Here is a 21,970-nt window from a genome sequence, read left to right on the forward strand (position 1 = left end):
CCCATCCAGGAGCCCAAAAGCCCCCACCAAGCTGTTTATATGTCTCTGCTGCCATCGCTCTGGAGATGGCAGTGAGGAAAAGGAAGAGTGACAGGAGGGGACAAGCCAGGTGCATGGCTCTCAGGGGACTGCATGCCACCCACTAGCACACCACTCTCTCCACCCGCAATGTGGTATCCGGACTCCTGGGTCAATCCTCAGACAGCCAGGGACACACTCTTGGCTTCTTCCTAGGAATTCAGAACAGAGGTAGCAACTGCGGCAGTTAACAGCCAGGCAAAAATGCCTGTCCAGGTGCAGATCCCTCAGCCACATTTGGAGAGAAGACAGGCATATAGCATGAAAGAATGATATGAAAATAAACCATCTCTGTGTGAGCAGGCTGCACAATTACCTAGGTATTCCAGCGAGCTGAAGCAGTCATGGGGTTGGTTTTCCTGAGCTATGATTTATTCAATAACTTAACAAATATCTGTATGTTCACTATGTGCCAGGCATGGATCTAGGTGGGGACTCTGGAGGGGTGAACAAGCCAGGCAGAGTCTCTGACCTCACAGAGCTTACAAAAATCTCTATTGACATGAAGATGTCTGCCCTGCCAAACAGAAGAGCAAAGATTCTATCAAATCTTTGTGCTTTTTGTTACACAGGAGACAAAGGCACTCGAAGGAACATTTCTATCTATCAATGTAATTAGTAGACAAACCAAAGCTATTAAACAATAGTGTTTTCCTTTCTCTCTCTCTCTCTCTCTCTCTCTCTCTGGGGGGGGGGTAGTGAATGAATTAATTCATTCATATGTCAAGTTGAAAAGCCAACTGGAAAAACCTGTCCCTCAGTAAGATATTAGCCAAAGGAAGTGAGTGATCCCAGTTCTCTTCGTAGTCATTTAAACCCCCCTTTTCTCTGCAGACCTGCTGTTCATACGTGTTAAACATTAATTACAACTGTTACTCATTACATTGCAAAAAGCTCCCCATACAAACAAAATTGTTAATTTCCTTGCAGGCCCAAGGTATTCTGGGAGCTGTGCAAGGGACAGGAAGCATCACAAAAGCCCCACTGGGGCCCATGGTGAGCAGGAGGTGGCATGTGTCTCGGTGTGCCAGGTGACAGTGGCAGGTCTAAGACTCCCCGAGGAACCTTCTCCAGGGGCTAAGCCTGTTTATTCTGAGTGCATGACGATGAGTCACAGGGCTTGGTGGGAGCAGCAAGCCCAGAGGAAGTGTGTGATGCACATAATATCAGAGTTACCAGACTCAGAGCACTTGCACTTGCCAGTGACAAGTCACGAGGTCAGCATGGAGTGGGTGCAACTGCTCCACAGCAACCAAAGGCACATCGCACCAGCACAAGGTAAAGGGAATGTTCAGACCTACCTTCTCCACACTTGAGATGTCAATGCAGCGGTAGAAAGAGCAAAGGTTTTGCAGTCAGACTGACCTGGGTTCATTTGCTGTCCGACTGTGGGCAAGCTGCTCATCCTCTCTGAGCTTGAGCCCTGTCACCTGTGTGAGGACAATGAAACCACACCCACCTTGCAGGGCTTCGTAAGTGGTGTTCTCTAAATGTGAATTTCCTGTCCTTCCCACATTTGTCCCTTTACCTTAATAGGTTTATTTTAAATTGGTCAATTGAGCTGGTTCAGAGATGACTCAGAATTGTGGAGGAAATAGACATATCCAGGACTTTACTTGCCCTCTCTCTGCCCTTTCAGCCTTATTTGATGAGGTTCGGCAGGTGTCAAAACTCAACAGGGTGTCTCTTGAGTTTTGGGGTGGGGTGACCAACACATCATTAGCACTTCCCCTGCAAGTGTGTATCTGGCTCTTCCAGAATAAACCAATGCACCCCGTACAGGCTGTGGTAGAAGCACAGAGGTCCCAGCCCAACCTGGGATGAGGGGGGGCAAGGGACTGGAGATATCCAGGAAGGGCTCTCTGGAGGAGGTGGCATTGCTACCACTGAGCTGAGCTGTGATATCCCCTTTCTAACTCCCCCTCATCCTGGTACCTAACATGTAACATATACAGGGTACACTGTAGGTTCTCAAAGTGAAGCCCTCAGGTCAGTGGCATCAGTAATACTTGGGACGCTGTTAAAAATGTAAATTCTCATGCCTCGTCCCTGAAACCTATTGCATCAGGAACTCTGAGGAGTGTGACCCAGCAATCTATTTAATGCTTCCTCTGGGTGAGTCCCCTGCTTGCTCTGGGGCAAGCCAACCAATTCACAAGTATGTCATGGCTAGAATGGGGAGGGGGACAGAAGGGAGAAAGGCAATGGGGACCCTCTCACACCCAGGGACCAGTGGTCCAATCCTTGGGAAGGACTGAAGAATAGAAAAACTGGGTGGCTCACCATTGGAACTACTATAGGAATAGAGATTACGGTTTCCTATAGAAGTACTGCTTTCCACACCATCCATGTTTCTCATTGCCAGGCGTAACGAGGAATGGACTTTGTAAGTGGGGCCTCTGAGCCTTCGAAGTACCTCCCCATGGGGTACTATTTTAACATTAAATTGAATTTTATTTAGTACAGTAGGACTTCCTTGAACACTGACAACCATGCTCTCAAGTGAGACCTTTTAGGGCTAACAAAGTCTTTTCATCCAGATCTTTTCCCTTAATTATTACAGGGATCCAGTGCGAAAAGCGTTGTGAGCATCCCCGTTTTGTAGATGGGAAAGCTAAGACTCGGAGACTGAACAGCCTGAGGTCCCACAGCTGGTGAGTGGTGGAGCTGACATATGAACTTGGGATTGTCTGACTCCTTCAACTGCCCCACTGACTCCTGACATGCAAAACACTGTCCTGAGCTTTTTTTTTTTTTTTAATTTTTTTTGACGTTTATTTATTTTTGAGACAGAGAGAGACAGAGCAGGAACAGGGGAGGGGCAGAGAGAGAGGGAGACACAGAATCTGAAACAGGCTGCAGGCTCTGAGCAGTCAGCACAGAGCCCAACGCGGGGCTCGAACTCATGGGCCGTGAGATCATGACCTGAGCCAAAGTCGGACGCTTAACCGACCAAGCCACCCAGGCACCCCTGTCCTGAGCTTTTGAGGGCAGAGAAACTCGCTGAGAAGCTAGTGGCGAAGACAGATAAATACCCAAATAACTATGTTCAGCACTGAGTCATTTGTCTGTCTTCTATCTTTGCTGGGAAGCAGACCTGTTGCCGGCTGAACCCAGGGCATCGCCCAAAAAGTAGCTTCAACAGAAACGAATCTTCAGACAGTGAGTCGAAAATGAAAAAAAGAAATGACTTTGTTCCTTTAAAAGATCTCAAGGGCACCCTTCACACACTCCCTGCCACCTGGCTCTTTGACCAAGCACTCTGATCATTTGCTTCTCAGAAGCAATTACAAACCATTAAGGATATAGCTGTTAACAGTACTCATTGGATTAAAAGGAAAATATTGATCTATCCTCTGTGTATGGCCTGACTGGCTCTGCTATGAAGTCTCTGGGGGTTCTCTTCTCCTCTCCAGGCCTCAGTTTCCCCAGCTGGACAAGAGGGAGTGGGATGCCATGGTGTGGGAGCTGAGTGGTGGCAGAGCATGACTAGCCCGTGGGATGGCTCTGCTTAGCCCCCCCACACAGGCATGAACTTCCAGAACTTGGGCTCCTGCAGAATCCTCAGCTGGAACCACTCCAGGTGGGATCGCACACCCCAGGAGAGTATCCTCCCAGATGTAGACATAGGGAGGAATCTGTACAAGGGCAACAAAAGGCAGGTGACATTTCCCATGGGCTCCAACCATATCTTATGCAGCATCTTTGACGGCAGCAGGGAGCCCAGACAGCCACTGGGTTAGGGCTTGGGCTCTGGAATTGGACTTCACATCCCAGCTCTGTGGCTGACTAGCTATGGGCCCCTTCTCTTTGGGCCTCAGTCTTTTTTCTCAGTAAAATGAGGAAACTAATCCCCCAGAGCGTGGCTGAGAGGATTAGAGGAGATAATGCAGGCAGAAAGTGCTTCAGTAGATGCCAGCACTTTCCTGATGCCGTGTCCTTTAAGCCTTACTAGGACCCTTTGCAGCTGACACATTTCCTGGGTGAGAAAATGGGAGGCTCCTAAGACAGGTTCAATCCTCATCCTCCCAGTGGCCACTCAGAGATGTGAAGACACCTAATCCATGCCACCCTGAGCCCATGTCTGCTTCTCTAGGTTATCCTCTCAGCTCTTCTGCCCTTCCCTGTGTGGACACTTCCTGTGCAGGCTCCATTTGTCCATGTCACAATCCCTGCCACAAGGCCCAGGGCTGGTTAGACCCTCTGTACCAATCCACGCTGCCCCAAGACAGTGTGGAATCACCCTAGGCTGCTTTTCCTGCCCCACACTGGGCAGGGAGTGCCACAGGCCATTTCTAGACCCACCTGCTACCTTGCAATTTGTAGCTGTAAAGACTCCCAAGGGGTGAGTCAAAGCAGGCTGGGAACCGAACTTGGTCAGCTCTAAGGGTAGGTGTCTCTGCCATGGGGAAGGGGGCTGACAGCTTGATGGAAACCATGCCACCTCTCTGTGCACAGTGGAGCTGCAGCCTGTCTGTTTCCTGCAGTTGGCGGTGCAAGAAACCTGACCAGGCATCTGTTCTGCGGGCTGGGATCAACAAAGGCCACGCATGTGGGAAGGAACTCCAGTGCAGGGCAGGTGGAGGTTCTGGCTGAGGCCACAGTCAGCTTCCTGGAGGAAAAGCAGGCAGTGAAGGCCCAAGGTTTTTTGGAGAGCTTGTGGTATTTCTCACTCACCTGGCCAGAGAATTCTAGGAGGGAAGACTTTCATACCCAAGAAGCTAAGACCACTTCATACCCTGCAACATCTGTCTTCACCACAACCGGGGGGTGGTAATTGAGCCTTCTAGAGGCAGTGGCCCCCAGATTGCCAGAGTGTGGCTGAGCTGGGAAGGGCCTGACTTCCATAAAGGCTGGTCTGGAGCTGCTGGCTGGGAAGGGTTACTTCTATGGAGAATGCCAAAGAACTCTTTTGAGAGTGCCTCTTTCCATGAATGCAGTATAGGACAGCACTTTGAAAGGCTGGAAGCGCTTTTGCTTCATAGATTGAATCATGGAGATAATTCAGAGGCCTTCCCTTCTCCCTGTCTCTGATCAGCATGGTGGGGTGCTGAAGGATGGACACAACCCTCAAAGTGACAGACCAACCCCCCACTGCTGGGCAAAGCCTCTATCATCATTCCTGCCTCAAATGAGCTGCTGGTTGCAAATTCCCAGTGAGGGGAAGCTCATTATACTTCCAGGTGTAAATGAGATTCTCACCACTCACTTGGACCCTAAATGCTGGTGACTCCTTCTTGGTGGGTCCAGCTCTGCCCTTTGGGGCTCCCTCACAATCCATACCCTTTGGAAATTTGAAAACACTGCCCAGATTCCCTCATCCAGGCTAAACATGCAGAACCAGAGAACACAAAGGGAGGAAAGAGATGGTAACGATTTTGCCCAGCCAACTTTATCCCATACGCAGACACTTCCCAGCTCCTGTACTCCATTGTCTCAGTGAGCATCAGAGAGCTTCCTGAGAGTCTAGAGAAACCATTTCAAACGGGTGTTGTAAGGAGGACAGGGCCTAGCCAAGCACTGCCTTGCTCCCCAGTGACACCAATGACTTGCTCAAGTGTGTGTGTCCGGACATACTCATGTACGTGCATTACTGACTCACACAGGACACCGTCCTTCAATCCTGGGCAGCCACACTTCTGGGTTTACAAATGGGACCATGGCAGCACTTGAGTTATCCACTCAAGCCACTTCAACTCATCCTCATTACCTGGAAAGTGGCCCATCCACCTCTCACTCCACCTTCACTCTGGGCTAGGATACCAGGTGCTCCTTACCTACGAACACTGCACCGACGGGCTATTCAGACATGGGGAGGCATCCGGTCATGACTAATGACAGGTGCTCATAGCGTCCCTTCAGCCCGAGTGAAACAGCTTCCTTCTAGGCCCCAGAAATCAGAATGAAGCCAAAAGCTTCTTGGAAAGAGAACAGCTGGTTTATACTCTGGAGCAGGCCATGCACAGATAAGTGACTTGATGAGACACAGACAGGGACCTGATTCTGAGTCTGTCTTCTCTCAGCAGCCTAAGAAGTAGACCTATAATGACCCTTGTGATAGCAACTCAGTGACATAAAGCCACGTCCAGAATGGACACCTGTGGCCCAGAAACTTAGAAGGAGACGGTTCTAGCTGAGACCTTGTGATCCTTTGTATAGAATGTACAGGAGTTCTAAAACCACCTTTGAGCAGAAGTGGGCAAGTTCTGGTCTGAGAGCCTTTAGAACATTTGAGGTCCTATAGGTTAAGTGCTTTTATACTTTAATATGCATGCAAATCACCCGGGGGTCTTGTTAAAACAGATTCTGACTCCGTAGGTCTGGGGTAGGGCCCAAGACCCTGTATTTCTCACCAGCTCCTAGGGGATGCAATGCTGCTGGTCTAGGGACCGTGCTGTGAGCAGCACGGTGCCAGACCAGACTAGAGCTTCAAAGGTAACCCTACCCTCGAGGGACCTACAGGTGGTCAGTCTAGGAGAGGGTGAGACCCTCCACCTGTCTCAGTGCTATCTCATGCCACAGGCCCTGGGTGTCTGGGAGAGCTGCCACACGAGCCCTTTAATCAAACTGGTGTTTGCAGAAAGTAAGCTCTTGGGTAGCAATGGCCCCATTCCAGCTCCCCTCACGGCCAGGAGAAGAGCACAGCCCCTTATTGGCGATGCCAGGGGACAGAGACAGTCCTTGGATTCCCTTGTGCCAAAGGAAGACAGGGGGCTGTGAAATGCATGGGAGCGACCTGACCTTCAACCTCACGACTACTCCTATGTCTGGCTCTCGGCCAGGTGCTCAAAGTCTGACAGGTGGAGACTGGTACTGACAGGGCTAACCGTACAATGAGAGAAACGTCATGCCAGGGTTGAGTGCAAGAAGCTCAACAGGCCCAGAGACACAGTAAGAAAGCCCTTGGGATGCACAGCTATGTCCCAGGAAGGGCTCACAGAGATGGCAACGTGTGAGCTGGGCCTGGAAGGAGGCACAAGATTTTTTCCATGGCAGTAAAGGGCACTTAGGCAGAAGGAATGGAATTTGCACGATGCACACTACGTCCAGGGAACTGTGAGTAGTATGTGTTTGAGCAGCTAGAACATCAATTGTTGTTCAGGATAGGGGTAGGGCCGAGGCCTCGCTGCTGGGGACTAGAAAGGAAGTGTCCAGCTGGGTACGAAAAAGAGAGATTTCAGGCAAAAATGAATCTTAAATTAAAAATTAAAACCACCCTCCCCCCCGCTTTTGACCTTCAGTGTGGCAAGAATTAAATGAGTCATTCAATGTCCCTTTTTTCACATGCCTAAACTCTTAGATGCATAAGAAATCTTTTGCATCTGGCTTTCCACCTCTTAACATTAAACATAAGCATTTTTCCTGTGTTGTTATAAACTCTTTGTCAATATCACTTGCTAGCGCCTGTACAATATTCCACTGAATCAATCCCTGTTTGCTGGACATTCAGGTTGTTTCCCACCTTTCATGATCATAAACAATGCCTTTTCTGAATTTTAGATCATAACCCTGGCATGGATCTAATAGGCTGGGATTAGAATCAGAGGGTGAGCACATAAACTTAAGACCTGTGACACATGTAGCAGGCAGCTTTCCAAAAGGCTGTGGGAGAGGAGTTTTAGTGCTGTGACAGATACCCAGATTCTAGAGAACCAGTCTCAGAGTGAGGCAGATGGGGGGCACCTGACATTCTCGGCCAGGGTGACAGCCAGCTTGAGGTCAGGATGTGCCCATGCCTATGCTCTATGAATGGCTTCATGCCAAAGCTGGAACAGGAAACGTGGTGGCCCTAGGTATACCAGGCCTATCACATCCACACAAATAGACAGAAGCACTGGGCTCCCTCAGGCTCAGTGGGAACCGCTTTGCAGTTGGTTTTCTTTTAGTTTATAAGAAAATTCCTTCTGAAATCTTGGCTTCAGTGAACTAGAGCACTACCAACACAGTCAGACAATGAAATCATCGGAGCCGTCTGTGAAGACTAGGAAAGACTGGAACGGAGGGCCTGGAGGCCAGACTTAGGATTTCCCTTTGGCCTGACCTGGCCTCCCTTCTCTCTAGGACCCTCATCATCTTTGAGGGGCCCAGCCGGACCATCAAACGAAGCCCTGTGGGTTTACCTGAGCAAAAGGGACCAGTGCATGTACCCTCTTTACCAAAGGCGACTACTGAGCGTGGGTCAGCAGCGCCCTCTGAGCGGGGCCACCGGCTCCTTACCTGCCAGAGCTGGGATGGTGACCCGGTTCCACTCCCATGGCTGGTCGTACTCGTCGGCGGGCCTGTCGTCGTCCTGGGGCAGCTTGCTCTCCCGTAGTCGGGGGCTGACTGTGCTCTCTGAGTCCGAGTCGACACTTTGGCCCTCAGGTTCATAAGGGGTGTCATATAACTGGATGCCTTTGTGCTGGGACCGGACACTTTCTTGCCTCTGAAATTCTGCAAGCAACAAGGAAGAAGGCAGGGATGTAATGGATGTGCGGAACTTACTTCCTCATCTGGGATCTGTCAGGTGACACCCACGGGAATTCAGTCCCAGCCAAGGAGGTGAGGACTGCACAGCAACAGGCCTGTTACTGCGCTTACCTGTTCCTCCCCACCCCTTGAACGCAGTGTCTCTGCTCTGACAGGGCAAAGTTTCCTTACAAAGATCTCAGGCTCTTGGACCTAATGACGGAACCAGAAGGCTCACTGTGGCCATCTGGTTGTGCACTGTAGTCTGTGAGGACAGGCCCAGATGTGCACATGATGTTCCAGGTGTGTTCTGATATCACAAAGAGCCCTCACCCCCTCACTTTACAGATGAGTAGAAGGCCTCCCCACTAGGACTAGTCTAACACACTAGAACATCCGAGGGACTTGAGAGCAGACATCTAGCTTCACTCCTTTATTTTTGAGAGAGAGAGAGAAAGAGCAGGCGAGTGTGTGCGAGTGAGGCAAAGGCAGAGAGAGAGGGAGAGGGAGAGAATCACAAGCCCTCACGTGGGGTTCGAACTCAGGGACCACAAGATCATGATCTGAGCTGAAATCAAGAGCTGGACGCTTAATTGACTGAGCCACCCAGGCGCCCCCAGCTTTACTTCTGAATAAGTGGGGCGGCGGGGGTGCTCCGAATCTTCTGGAAGGGAGGCCAAGGCCTGGCCCTCTGTGGGCTGAGGGGTGACTGCCTGTTTAGATCAGGCCCCAGACAGGGGCATCCATGTCAGCTGCTCATTTCTGAGAGGCCGGTGGTGGCTCGAAGATGGATGCTAGGATGCCAGAATCAGGTGCTTCTGAGCCAAACAGTGACACTTCACCTGCTTTGATCCTAGACCCCCCTGTGTGAAGGGCCTGCATGGGACACAGGGAAGGGAGGGTTTGCTCGAGAGGCTGTTCCCAGGAAGCCCATTGCTTCCAGAAGAGGTAGACACACGCATCTAAATCACCATAATTCTCTGTAGCAAAGGGCTCAGTGCAGGGCCTGTGAGGGGCGAGGCAGGGGGGGAGAATGACAAGGGAAGTGAAAACAGGAGGGTCAGCGTTCCCTGCGGTCGGACCACGTTGAGGCAAGGCAGTGTGGCTGGAGAAGACCGCTCACTGCCTTTCTGTTTCACGTGGCAAAAGACACACATAACATAACTTTGCCATTTTAACCATTTTTATGGTACAGTTCAGTGGCATTAAGTACATCCACACCATTGTGCGACCATCACCGCCATCTATCTCCAGGACTTTTCATCTTCCCAAACTGAAACTCTGTCCCAGTTAAACACGAACTCCCCACTTCCCCTTCCCTGTCCCCTGGGAGACACCACTCTCCTACCCTACATACTTCACTACAAGAGGAGTCATATGGTACTTTTCCCCATCTGTGACGGGCTTATTTCACTTAGCATAATGTTTATAAGGTTCTTCCACGTGGTAGTGTGTGTGTTAGAATTTCCTTTCCATTTAAGGCTGAATTGGTCTATTCACTGTCCACTTTTGCTGGAGCACTGGGTCCAAGGAGATGAGAGGGGAGAGGTAAGGCTTGATATAAAAGGGGTGAGGATCGTTGAGAGTGAGCTGTTGAAAAGGACTCTGGAGGCATTCTCCAAATCGGAGTTCCGATGGCATAAAGACACAGTAGAAACCCACGGGACTTATGTGCCTTGAAGAGCAGTGGACAAAACACATGGTGATGTCAGCCTTTCTAAGCAAAAGCTTGTTTTTAGGCTGGGCTTCATGGTCCAGGGCCAGCTCGTGGGGATGGCAAAACTCCGTGTGCACATGCCCTGATACGACAGAAGCCAGCTGATGCCGCGCCAGTGCCGTCAGCGTTGACGTTAAATAACATTACAGTAGTGTCTCCCAGACTTCATTAAGTCACACACACACCAACTGCTGTTGATTCTGTTGTTTGCAGGTACCGCCTGGGTTCTTACTTTCCATTTTTATTTATGCTGCCTCACTTTTTAGAGTTAGTAAATTCATTACAAAAATTTTACATCACTATCCTTAAGTCATTATCCTTTACTAGAAACAGTTGATACACAAAAAAAGAATGAATGAGAACAAAACCAAGTAGGTAGGTACTGGCCCAAGGCTTGCTTTCTCTCTGCTGGAAAGGGACCTGAGCTGGAGAGCCGGTGGGGGTGTAGGCAGTGCGCAGAGATACTTTCTTTGGAAAACACTTTCTCTTTTTACAAGGAGAGAGGAAGAAAATGGAAAAACCTTCTCACCTTCTCAGGGCCCTGAAAATCCTGTCCTCTCTGAAAAGATGTCCTGTACTTTGGCAAAATATGGCTTTACTGGGTCCCATGAGTAAACTGGGATCGTTTTATTAGTTTTAGGGATGATGTTTTTCTTTTTATGGGGGAGGAAGAGGAAAAGAGAAGAGCTACAAAAGGTAGGACTCAGGGGCACCTGGGTGGCTTAGCTGGTTAAGCATCCAACTCTTTCAGCTCAGGTCATGATCTCACAGTTCATGAGCTTGAGCGAGCCCTGGGTTGGGCTCTGTGCTGACAGCATGGAGCCTGCTTGGGATTCTCTCTCTCCCTTTCTCTCTGCCCCTCCCTTGCTCATGCTCTCTCTCAAAATAAATAAACTTAAAAAAAAAAAAAAGGAAAGAAAGGTAGGACTTGGTCACTTTAAAGTGAACACCAACTGTAAGGCACTATAGACAACTCTGAAACTCACTGAACCTACCAGACTATCTAATCTGTTCTGTGGGGTCATCATCATCACTCTCGCTGGTTCTGAGAAGTGCAGTCTAGCCTCCTGTCCTTGGAAATTTCCGAGGTCTGAGGATACTGGGGATACAGCTGATGGACACTGACCCAGGAAAACCACCTTCCTCTTCACCCTACTTTATCAGCAAGACCAGCAACCATTTAATGCACTGTACGGTTTACAAAGCACTTCACATGAGAATCACCATTTACTCTTGGGCACCACAAAGCAATTCACAGAGGCCCATTTGTGGGCTTCCAATAATCGGAAGTGCCTTTGCTCTCTCCCTGACAGAGCCTGGCTGCAAGCAGATCTTCAAAGAGTGTGGGTGGGATAAATGAACGACAATCGACAGCCAGAAACCACTCCTTACTCCCAAATTCTTGTTAATTTATGGAAGTTCCTGACAGCAGTGATAAAGTATCGGGAGCAATATGCCAAATGCATGTAGTTTAGTGTTACACAATATGCAGAAGAGGTAGATATTCTACATAAACACCAGCATAAAAGGAAAACATGTGCAGTGAACAGATTAGCTATTAAATCAGAGGGACTTGTGCATACACCTCTCCTACAGAATTTATTGTTCCAAAAGCATCTGCGCCTTCCTAAAGCTGGGTTACTAATGGCATGCAGTTAGGGCAGGGGATGTTATAATGGTAATCATTAAAACCAGCTTCCCCCTCTAGTACATGGTGAATTCAAATTTTCATTAAGGCTGCAACAATTGGGAACAGTTAAGTAAATTATGGCACGCTAACTGGATGGAATATTAAGCAGCCATTAAAATGATAAATCTGAAGATTATGTAGCTACATGGAAAAGCATGCATGAAATTATGCTAAGTTAAAAAGTAAAATACAAGATTGTTTATGTGTTGAGCAAACCGTATAATGTGGGCTTTCTAAACAAGTCCTGGCCACTGTGAACGATTCCCCAAAGGGAATTCTAGCCCTTGCTTAGGAACTGCTGAATACTGTCATCACACACTTTGCCCACAATATCTAGACTCTGATGACAGCAATGTTGTCACTACAGATACAAATGAATAAAGGGCCGAAAACCTGATACAGGAAAGTAAAGAGCTACGGTGCATGGAGGAAGGAATTATTGCATAATTATTTTTGAAAGTTGTTTTAAATAATGAATAAGGACGCCAGTAAAGAAAAAAGGTAATTAAGACAGGAGAACATGAAAGTAAATACAGTTTTAAGCAAGATGGGCTTACAGGAGCTATGTGCATTTCGGAAGCAGCTGCCTTTTCCTGAGAAGATGCTCATTTAGAGAGCATCTTCTCTCCCAGGAAAGGCTTGCCAGGGGCTCCAGAAGTCAAGGGCCACTGCATCAGGTTAGCTTACCAGACATCACTGTCTCCCGCCTAATGACCAGGCCCATCCTCCTTATTACCCAGACCGACCTCTGATGGTCCAGAGACTAATCTAACAGGGGACCATATGTTTTAAGTCACAAGTTATCTGGACCTCACCATCTATAAGTTCATGGAAAATGACCTTTAATATTGGTGGCAGGCTGTGATTTCATGCCTCTTAGGCAGGGAGCAGAAACATTAAATTGACAGGTGGGGATTTCTGTTAATCTTTGGAATAGAAAGGTTTTCAAGTGGAACTACATAAAGAGAAAGAGAACGAGAACAAACAAACAAATAAAACAGTACTTTCTCTGGAATTAAGAGACTTAAGACCTGGAAGGCACCCTGGGAACACTCACCAAAGGCACAGAGCCAGGAGAGGGACGCGGGTGTGCTGCACAAGGATTGTGGCTACGGAGAAGCAAGGGTGAGGGGATTATCTTGAGTAAGGGGCCCAGGACAGAGCTTGGTGCAAACCAAGAATCTCCTGAGTGGGTCTGATGAGGGTTTAGAGTTCCCCAAGTCCATGAGCAACAAGCTACACTTTGCTCCAGGGTTCACCAGTTCTGTGCTGCTTCCCTCTCACCACCCGCCCCCTCCCAGCCCCCCACCCCCACTTTTCTTTGTTTTGGTTGCCAGGAAGCTCAGGGTTAATTCTGATGCTTGACTTCAATAAGTACATTATCTTAGATATTGTATCCATTCATTCGCCATTCCTTCAATGTGGATTTTGATTTCCATTATAATGGCCTCATTATATACATTTAAGAAAGTTATGGACAACTTCAAATCTGTATTTTCAAGTTTATTTATTTATTTTGAGAGAGACTGAGGGAGCACAAACAGGGGAGCAGCAGAGAGAGAGGGAATGACTCTCAAGCAGTCTCCATGCTGTCAGCACAGAGCCCAATGCAGGGCTCAAGCTCATGAAACTGTGAGATCATGACCTGAGCTGAAATCAAGAGTTGGATGCTCAACCGACTGAGCCACCTAGGCGTCCCCAAATCTATATTTTGAAAGCAGGTGGATACACATATAAATAAAAACACATATAAATACACATATAAATGAAAACAAATGTGCAACATACTTTACGGTCAGTATCTTTTACCAGCCAAAAGACTAGAAGAAAAGAAACCTATTCTATACCTCTTTACCTTCCCTTCGGGAACAGGAAAAGGAGGTCTCTGGGAGATGGGAGGGGAGGAAATCCGTGTGCATCCCTGGAGCACCCAGCCTCCTCTGGCAGCACTGGCATCCACCACTCCGTGCACCCAGCCAGGCATCTACTGAATGCCTGGCACGAGAGCCAGATGGAGACATGATCCTGGTCTTCAAGACGCCCTGGGTGAGGGAGGGCCAGAGCCTCCAGCACAGAGATGGCTCAGGATCCTCACCAGGGAGCAGACATAATACTACAGTGCAGTTGGGGGAAACGTGGGAAAGCTTAAGGAATTTAGACATGAGGTCATTGCACAATGGTGTGGCGAGGAAAATGGACATTTGATGGAGGAAGGAGTGAAGCAAAGGCACAGGGGCTGGACGCACAAGGTAATACATGGGGAAGGTGGGCTGTCCAGAGGGCCTGGTGGGAGAGGAAGCTGGAGGTAGGCGAAAGTGGGCTCTGGATGATCTTGAATGCCACAGGATGGCACCCCCAAGAGTGTCTAAGGAGAGGTGTCTTAGAACCTCCGGGCAGGGTGGAGCTGGGCAGAGAAAGGCTGGCACAGACGTGCAGAAGCCTAGCTGGAAATGATAGACGCTGGCCTGCAGGCCCCTCACCTCTAATTTTCCCAGCTGGGCTTGCCTGGGAATCCACACCAGATGCCAAATCACAGGGTGGCAGAGCTCAGTAGGGATGTGGCCCACAGAGGCCTCCATTCCCAGGCCAAGAAACCTCTACTCAGCCAGTGTGGACGTGCCTGGGTGTGCTGCCAGACCTCTCTCACATGGGTTGGAGGTCACCAGGACCGATGCCTGAGATGCCAGGGATGGGGGCAGACTAGACTTGGAAGCTTAGGGCTGCCTTACGAGATTGATGCACCTTCCACTGACTGGGGCTGCCCTGCACCATCCACCTGGAGAGAGGCAAAGCTGCACCATCCACCTGGAGGGAGGCAAAACCTGTCCAGGTGAGTGACAGGTTCAGCAGCACGGTGTGGTGGCTGCAAACACGGATTCTGCCAGACTGCTTGGGCCCAAGGCCTGGCTCCAGGGGAGGAAAAGGGCAAGTTGCCACTGTTTCCAAATCTCTGGATGGGGGATCAACAGTACATACCTTGGAAGGACGTTTAGGAGAGTTAAGTGAATTCATATACCTTCCATGTTTAGAACAGTGCCAGATGCACAGAAAGTACTCTGTGGACGTTGTTGTTGTTTTGGTTGCCACTGCTGGGCTTCCTGGGAACCCCATCCTAAGACCCCCTCCTGCCCTGAGATGACCCTTCATCTCCCAGAGCCACAGAAGGTCTGCTCACGGAAACCTGACGGGCCAACCCTGCATTCGCGATGGAGGGTTTCAACACCAACCTCTAAACCTACTTTCATTTCTGGATCCCAAACTTCCAATTCTCGCTGCTGCTGCTTTGGCAGTCTCATGCCTCCATGTGGGAGCCCTGCTCTGGATCAACTCCTGTGTGCAACGCGAAGGTCTCAGCGATCAGCAGGCTAGTCACTACATTTTACAGATCCGGGAAACTGAGAGCTGGGGATGGGGAGAAAGTAGCAGGGATGAGGCTGGAGGTCCTCTCACTCCTGGGCCGGACTCCTCCTCCTGCCTTTCCCCGATGCTTCCTGACATCTCTTTTATCAGACTGTCTAGTTCTTAATCTTCTGGAGGCTGGGGCATCTATTTCAGTCAGGTCTGAGGTGTTAAAATCACACCCAGCACCACAGAGTGAGTGAGGAACTGCACAGGAGTGGTGGGTGGCTGTTCCTAATTAGGCATGCAGCTGAAAATCAGCCAACTTCCAGGGCACCACATCAAAGGAAAGACAGGGGACATTCATCCCCATCTGAACTGTTAAAACGTTTGCTGGAAAAAGGCCCGACTCCTGACTGAGGTGCTTCAACGGACATCTGAATTCAGGTATCCCTTAGAGGCCGAGGCAGAGGCCAAGGCTGCAGGGGTCTTCTTGGGTGGATGCTGCGGGCCAGCAAGGGCAGGGCAGGGAGGTTCGGAGATAAAGCCTGGAGATAAACCCAATGCAACACAAGCATGAGGCCCCACCTCCTCCTCCTCTATCTAGTCTGGTTTCCGGAGCTGTCTAGAAGCCAGAAGACTGACTAATTGGAGTTCTCTTACCATCTTTTCCAGGCGTGCACAGAAACACCCAAGAAGCGGGTGGTGAGCTCTGCGGAAGCAGGGGGTGTGGAACAAGAACAATGGTCACGCTGGAGGGAGCAGAGAGGGCCTGTCACTGCCCGGCCGAACCTGTACCACTTGCTATTTTGTGCTCAGCCCAAGGGCGAGGGAAAGGCCCACATCTGAGTCAGGGAGCCCAGTGTGCTCTCCCTTCCCTCCGTCATCTGCAGTGATGGGGTCTTCCCTTGAGCCCCCCTGTTCTGTGGCACCAGAGGGTAGACGAGAACACACACTCGATGACACCAATTATGCTCTCCTCAGGATTTAAAAAGCCATGTGGGTCTTTTCACAGAGCTCTTAGGCCCTCTCTGCAATTACTGCGATCTCGCAATCTCTGCGAGTCCATCAGCCCTGCCTGTCACTCTGCACTCTTCCAGGGACTGCTCTGGTGTGCTGAGGCCTCTGAGAGGCTGCAGGCCAGAGTTCTGTCGCCATCCCCTGTGGAGACTCACTGAGGCGAACTTGCGCTCCAGGATCTTGGCTGCCCTTGGACTCAGTGCAGTGCATAAACAAGTCTCCATTTAGAGCAGCAACTTTCTCAAGAGACAGCTTTCTGATTCCACGTCAACTGCAAGACCCCAATTCACAGGCAATCAAGGAGCCTGCCTGCTTTTCTTTCTCAAGCATCCACAGAGTCCTCACTGTATGCTAAGGTGGGCCCCAGGCCAAACGCTGAGCACTCACATGGTGTTAGACAACGCTCCCACCCCCAAGAGACCTCATGGTTTAGCAGGAGAATCGGGATGCCAACATCCATAAGCAATGAGTTAATAACAGCTGCAAGTTAGTGGGCACCTGCCTATGCCAGGCACTGACCTGGGTATTGGCTGTATTTCATTCCTCATCCCCATGGCACAGACAGGCAAGTGCTACTGTATTTTACGGTGCAGCAACTGAGGCTCAGACAGATTCAGAGGCCTAACTGGGGCTAACCCAGTTCTGACTGGCCCCGAGTACCCTAAACTGGTACACACAGTGGCAGCTCAGTGGAGGCAGAAAGCAAATGCTGTCCCAGGGATTTCGAAAAACTTTGGGGAGGTGGCACTTCACAGAATCTCAAGTCTTAGTGCAAGGAGGCCCCTCCAGGCTGAGGGACCTGCCTTGTGTCACACACAGTGAATGGAGGGCCCTGGGTAGAATACGCTCAAGGAAAGGACAGACAGGTAAAGATGAGGGGCACCAGGAGAAGGGCAACCCAGACAGTCAAGCAGCAGCAAAGTCATGGAGAGAGGAAAGCCTGAGGGGTTCTGAGGTAAAACCAAATACCATGAGCTGCCTTGGGCTAGGTGCTCATGAAGAAGAGGGGACACGGAGTAGCTGGATAAGGAGACTGGAGCTGGCCCTGAAGGTTGGGAGGAGGGGTGCAGACTTGAAAGGGGAGGAAACTGGGAAAAGTGGATCAGGAGCTCTGATCAGGTTTATGCTTTCACCCAAAATGCCTTTTTCAGAAGCTGACAGGAACCACCAGGGTGTGGCAATCAGCTGCTGATGATCTGAGGGTCTGACCCTCCAAACAATTAGGGCTTCACCCTTTCAAGAAGTGGAAAGAAGGTGCCCAATGTTCCAGAAAGACAGACACACTCCAGCAAGCAACCCAAACGTGAGTGTTTCCATCAGGATAAGGGGCAGGGTGGCACCAGCATCCTCAAGTCAATCCTGAGAGGGGCAGGCATCCCTTGACCCCTGTGCTGTAGGGAACACCTGGGGCCTTAGCAAATAGAGGCAGATGCAAGTCCTATCTTGTGTCCTCCCAGCATTGATGGACTGTACAAAGGGCCAGTTGCCCCCCTGGTGCAATCTTCCGGTCTGCTGGGCGCGGTGTGGTCCCGGCTTCCACAGAGGCCTCTGGCCACACACTAATGTGATAAAGCCACAGGGGACAGACTTTCATGGCAGACCAGTCATGGTTATAGCCCTCACTGAGCAGCATCACCGGCCCATTCTCACGGAACCTCACAGAGCAAGCCTTGGAAGGGCCATGACCAAACCCAAGCCCCCTCCTCACCTGACTGATAAAAAAATCTGCAGGTCAGACAAACTGAGTGGTTCAGCCATGGTCGCAAAGGCTCCACTCTTAATAATGCACTCTAAGAATGGTTGAGTGATGGGTGCACGCTGTGTGCGGGGGCTATGCTAAGTGCTCTGCATCTGGCTCCCCACTTAATTCCCACAACAGCTCTACTAGGGGTTGCTGATGGCATCACCACCTTAAATGCACTCACACAGCAAGCCAGTGATGGAGGCAGCCTGGCTCTAAAGCCCATGTTCTTAACCGTGCAGATGTCTACACTGCTTTTCCAACCCAGGTCAATGCTCCCTGTACCACAATTGCATGAATGAGTTCAGGTCAGCAAAGGAAGCAAGGAGCAGAAGAGCAGAGTCCTGGCTCCACTGTGTCAAGTGATGCCAGTGGGTCACTGCCTCCTGGTCGCCGGTTTGCTCATTAGGAAGGGTGACTCAGGTTATCTCAGGGTTTATCTGACTAGGACTACACATAGGTCCCCAAAGTAATCATTGTGGTCAGGCACTTTGGGAAGAAAGCATAGGGAGGTGTCATGAGGAAGAGAAATGCCCATTAAAGAGTTGTTCCAGTGCATTCTAATCTTTAGTGGGTTGATCAACACATGCTGCTGGTTCCGGTCTGGCTGGCCCCAAACAAGGGATTACAAACTGGCATCAGGTACAGGGTGCCAGCCTCCCAGGGCAGAGCCAGGGACTTCTTCCAGGCACCACTCTTCCCTCCAGCTCTACCTGATAGCACCCTTGCCCCATGCCAGGTTTGCAGCTAAATTGGGCAAATCTCACCCAGACCCATCTGGTGGTGATGGCAGCCCTGAAGCCAATTGTGGGGTCACTGCCTCATGCTGAGGGGTGTTGCTGGCATTGTGCCTTGTGCCTAGTGCAGCTGCTTGGCCGGAAGCAACTTGCTGAGATCTGGCAAGCTCTCTGCCCCGGCCCTCCTCAATCTGGAACTGCTTCAAGAGGGACTAATCCCCCTGGGGACTTGTAGACAACCAAAGCCTTCTGGATGGTGATGATGAGGTGGCCGGCCTGGGACCAGCCTGGCCCTCTGCTCACCAGCTGTGTGACCCTGGCTGGCTGCCTGATCCATGGGGGCTAAGATTCCACCAGGTAAGGCAGGAGGGGGTGAAGCAGAGGCTTTGGATGACTTTTTGGCTCCATAGTCTCTCAATCTGCTTCTATAAGAGTGGATGTTCACACATGCGTCCTGTTCCAGTGCTGTGGCTTCTGCATGTGAAGGAGAAGGGGACATATACAAGAGTACCCATCCTACCAGTGTGTGGGGTCCCTGACTTGGCATCCTAACTAACTTCCAACAAATTCCTCAACAATTCAACTACAATATACAATGAGAACCCTGGACCACAAGACCGGGAGTTTTGGCAGGTGTCCCTACCTGATTCAGGAGTGACCATCTGCCAAGGACCAACCCAAACTTAATACAAAGACCAACAACAGCAAGACTCCCTCCTTCCATACAGTACTTTCTGGTCATCAGAGCCCTCTGTGTTATCTGATTCTTATAATCATTGGACTGCAGACAGATCCTATAGGCGGAGCCAGCATGTAACAGGGCCCCCGCGTAACAGAGCAAATGGTAAACCCAGAATGGAAAGGTTTTTGCCAAAGTCAGAGTGAGAAATCGGCACAATTCCCACCTGACTGGTTTTTCCAACTTCACTGTCACATCTTGTATTTCTTGGCATCACAGCACAAAAACCCAATGAAGTTGTTTTTGTTTAATTTGAAGGAAGAGTGGGGAAGGGGAAGATGTGTGGGTGGTGCTACGCACAAGAATTAGGAACCTGAAAACTGCCACTGTTCAGAATTACCTTCAAGCAGCAATTTCCCATCAGCAGCTATCACAGATAACACCGTCCGTACAACCATCTCAAGAAGTATTTGGAAAGAAACATCTGGACAATATATGTTTTTGTGCTGGGAAACACAAGAACAGCCGCTCCTCAGGACCCTAAAAAGGTGTCCTAGAGAGACTCCATACCATGTGAAAGGTGTCATCAACGTCTAGAACACGGAAGCAAAGGCACCTCGAGATTCTTGGTGGAGACAGCCACCTCACCACTGCTGCCTCTTCTACCTGGCTCCCTCCATGGTACGCAGGCCTGAACTGCTCCCCCAGAGCCCCAAGTCCCAGGTTTCTGTTCAGTTTGGGACACCATGTACTGAGCCCTGTCAGTGGGTGCCAGTGCATGCCAGTGGTGGTGCAACAGCTAAAGCATGAAGCCAACACCCTCACTAGAACTTCCCTTCAAGAAGCCGGGAAGGTGTCCTGACATCTCTTACCACCCCCTGCTGCCCGCCTCTTCAATGTTCGCAGTCAGCCCAGGGACCTGGGCCTCTCTACCATGCCTCTAGCCATTTGCATGCTCAGCTCCCAGGCTCACTCCAGCTGCTGCTGCTGCTTCTTTTTAATGTTTATTAATTTATTTTTGAGAAAGAGCACAAGCTGGGGGGTGCGGGGGGGGGGTAGGCAGAGAAAGGGCGAGACATAGAATCTCAAGCAGGCTCCAGGTTCTGAGCTGAGAGCAGCAAGACTCATGTGGGGCTTGAACTCACAAATTTTGAGATCATGACCTGAGCCGAAGTCAGATGCTCAGCTGACTGAGCCACCCAGTTGCCCCATCACCACAGCTTCTGAGGGCCAAGTTCAACTCCAATCCATCCAGACACATCCCCTGCTCCTAGCACAGAACCTGGCTCTGCAGATGCTCTGTAAATACTGGTTGAAGGAACAAAGAGCTTTTTGTGAATGCAGAAATTAGCACAGAAAAAAATATTTGTCTACCCGAGGAAGGGAACGTTATTCATAGACTGGTGGAAGAAGCAGAACTGGAAATGGCCCTGGAATGGAGATACAATTGGTGGACCTAACAAAAATTAAATATTACGGCTTCAAGTTCCACTTCTGTATATCGATCCTATAGAAATGCCCAGAACCTCGCGCAAAGAAGTATATGTACATGGATGGTTGCTTCCAAATGTAAGAAAGAAAAACTGAAAACAAGTTACAAGTCTACAAATAGGGGAAATGACGAATACAGTGTGCCAGAGTCACAGTATAGAAGCATTCAAAAGAACGGACAACCTTGGACAAGGTCTGTGACGCAGAAGGATGTTTAGTAGGAGAGGGTTTATGTAGAAAACAAGCTTGTAATATGTGGAGATGTGTAGTTCTGTAAAGCAAATGGGCAAAGGCCAAATGACTACACAACAAATTATTAACAATCCTTATCTCTGGAGAGAGATTTCACCTTTCACTTCCTCTAAGCTGCTGCATGTTGAATCTTCTTGCACAGAGCATGTATTTTTTTAATGTAATAAAACATTTTAAATTTAAAATTTTTTAAAGATTGGGGGTGCCAGGGTGGCTCAGTTGGTTGAGTGTCCAACTTTGGCTCAGGTCATGGTTTCATAGTGTGTGAGTTCAAGCCCCCCATTGGGCTTGCTGCTGTCTGCACAGAGCCCACTTAGGATCCTCTGTCCCCCTCTTTCTCTTTCTGCACTTCCCCTACCTGCATGTGTGCTCTCTCTCCCTCTCTTACAAAAATGAACATAAAAAAAAATAGAAAAAAACTTCAAAAAGAAGTTTCAGGGCGCCTGGGTGGCTTAGTCGATTAAGCGTCCATCCAACTTCAGCTCAGGTCATGATCTTACAGTCCGTGAGTTCAAGCCCCACATCGGGCTCTGTGCTGACAGCTCAGAGCCTGAAGTCTGCTTCGGATTCTGTGTCTCCCTCTCTCTCTGCCCCTACCCTGTTCGCACTCTGTGTCTCTTTCAAAAATGAGTAAATGTTAAAAAAAAAATTTAAAAAGTTTCATGTGCAGATGTGGCACATGAAACCGTTCTCATTATTACTGTTGTCATTATTATTGGTGGTGATGGCACTTATTATTATTATTATTATTATTATTATTATTATTATTATTATTATT

At 49.5% G+C, this 21,970-nt stretch overlaps 1 protein-coding gene across 2 annotated transcripts in view; it reads right to left on the bottom strand.

The window, feature by feature from the left end:
* The window catches only part of SHB (SH2 domain containing adaptor protein B), a 136,003-nt gene that overhangs the window by 39,488 nt on the left and 74,545 nt on the right, over positions 1–21,970 (bottom strand). For both annotated transcript variants that reach the window (XM_040481748.1, XM_040481747.1), the window contains exon 3: positions 8,296–8,511. In XM_040481748.1, coding sequence (XP_040337682.1) covers positions 8,296–8,511 — 216 coding nt within the window. The remainder of the gene's footprint in view (positions 1–8,295; positions 8,512–21,970) is intronic.

Source organism: Herpailurus yagouaroundi, unplaced genomic scaffold (genome assembly GCF_014898765.1).
Source record: "Herpailurus yagouaroundi ecotype Mexico unplaced genomic scaffold, PumYag 160, whole genome shotgun sequence".
Classification (NCBI taxonomy): domain Eukaryota; kingdom Metazoa; phylum Chordata; class Mammalia; order Carnivora; family Felidae; genus Herpailurus; species Herpailurus yagouaroundi.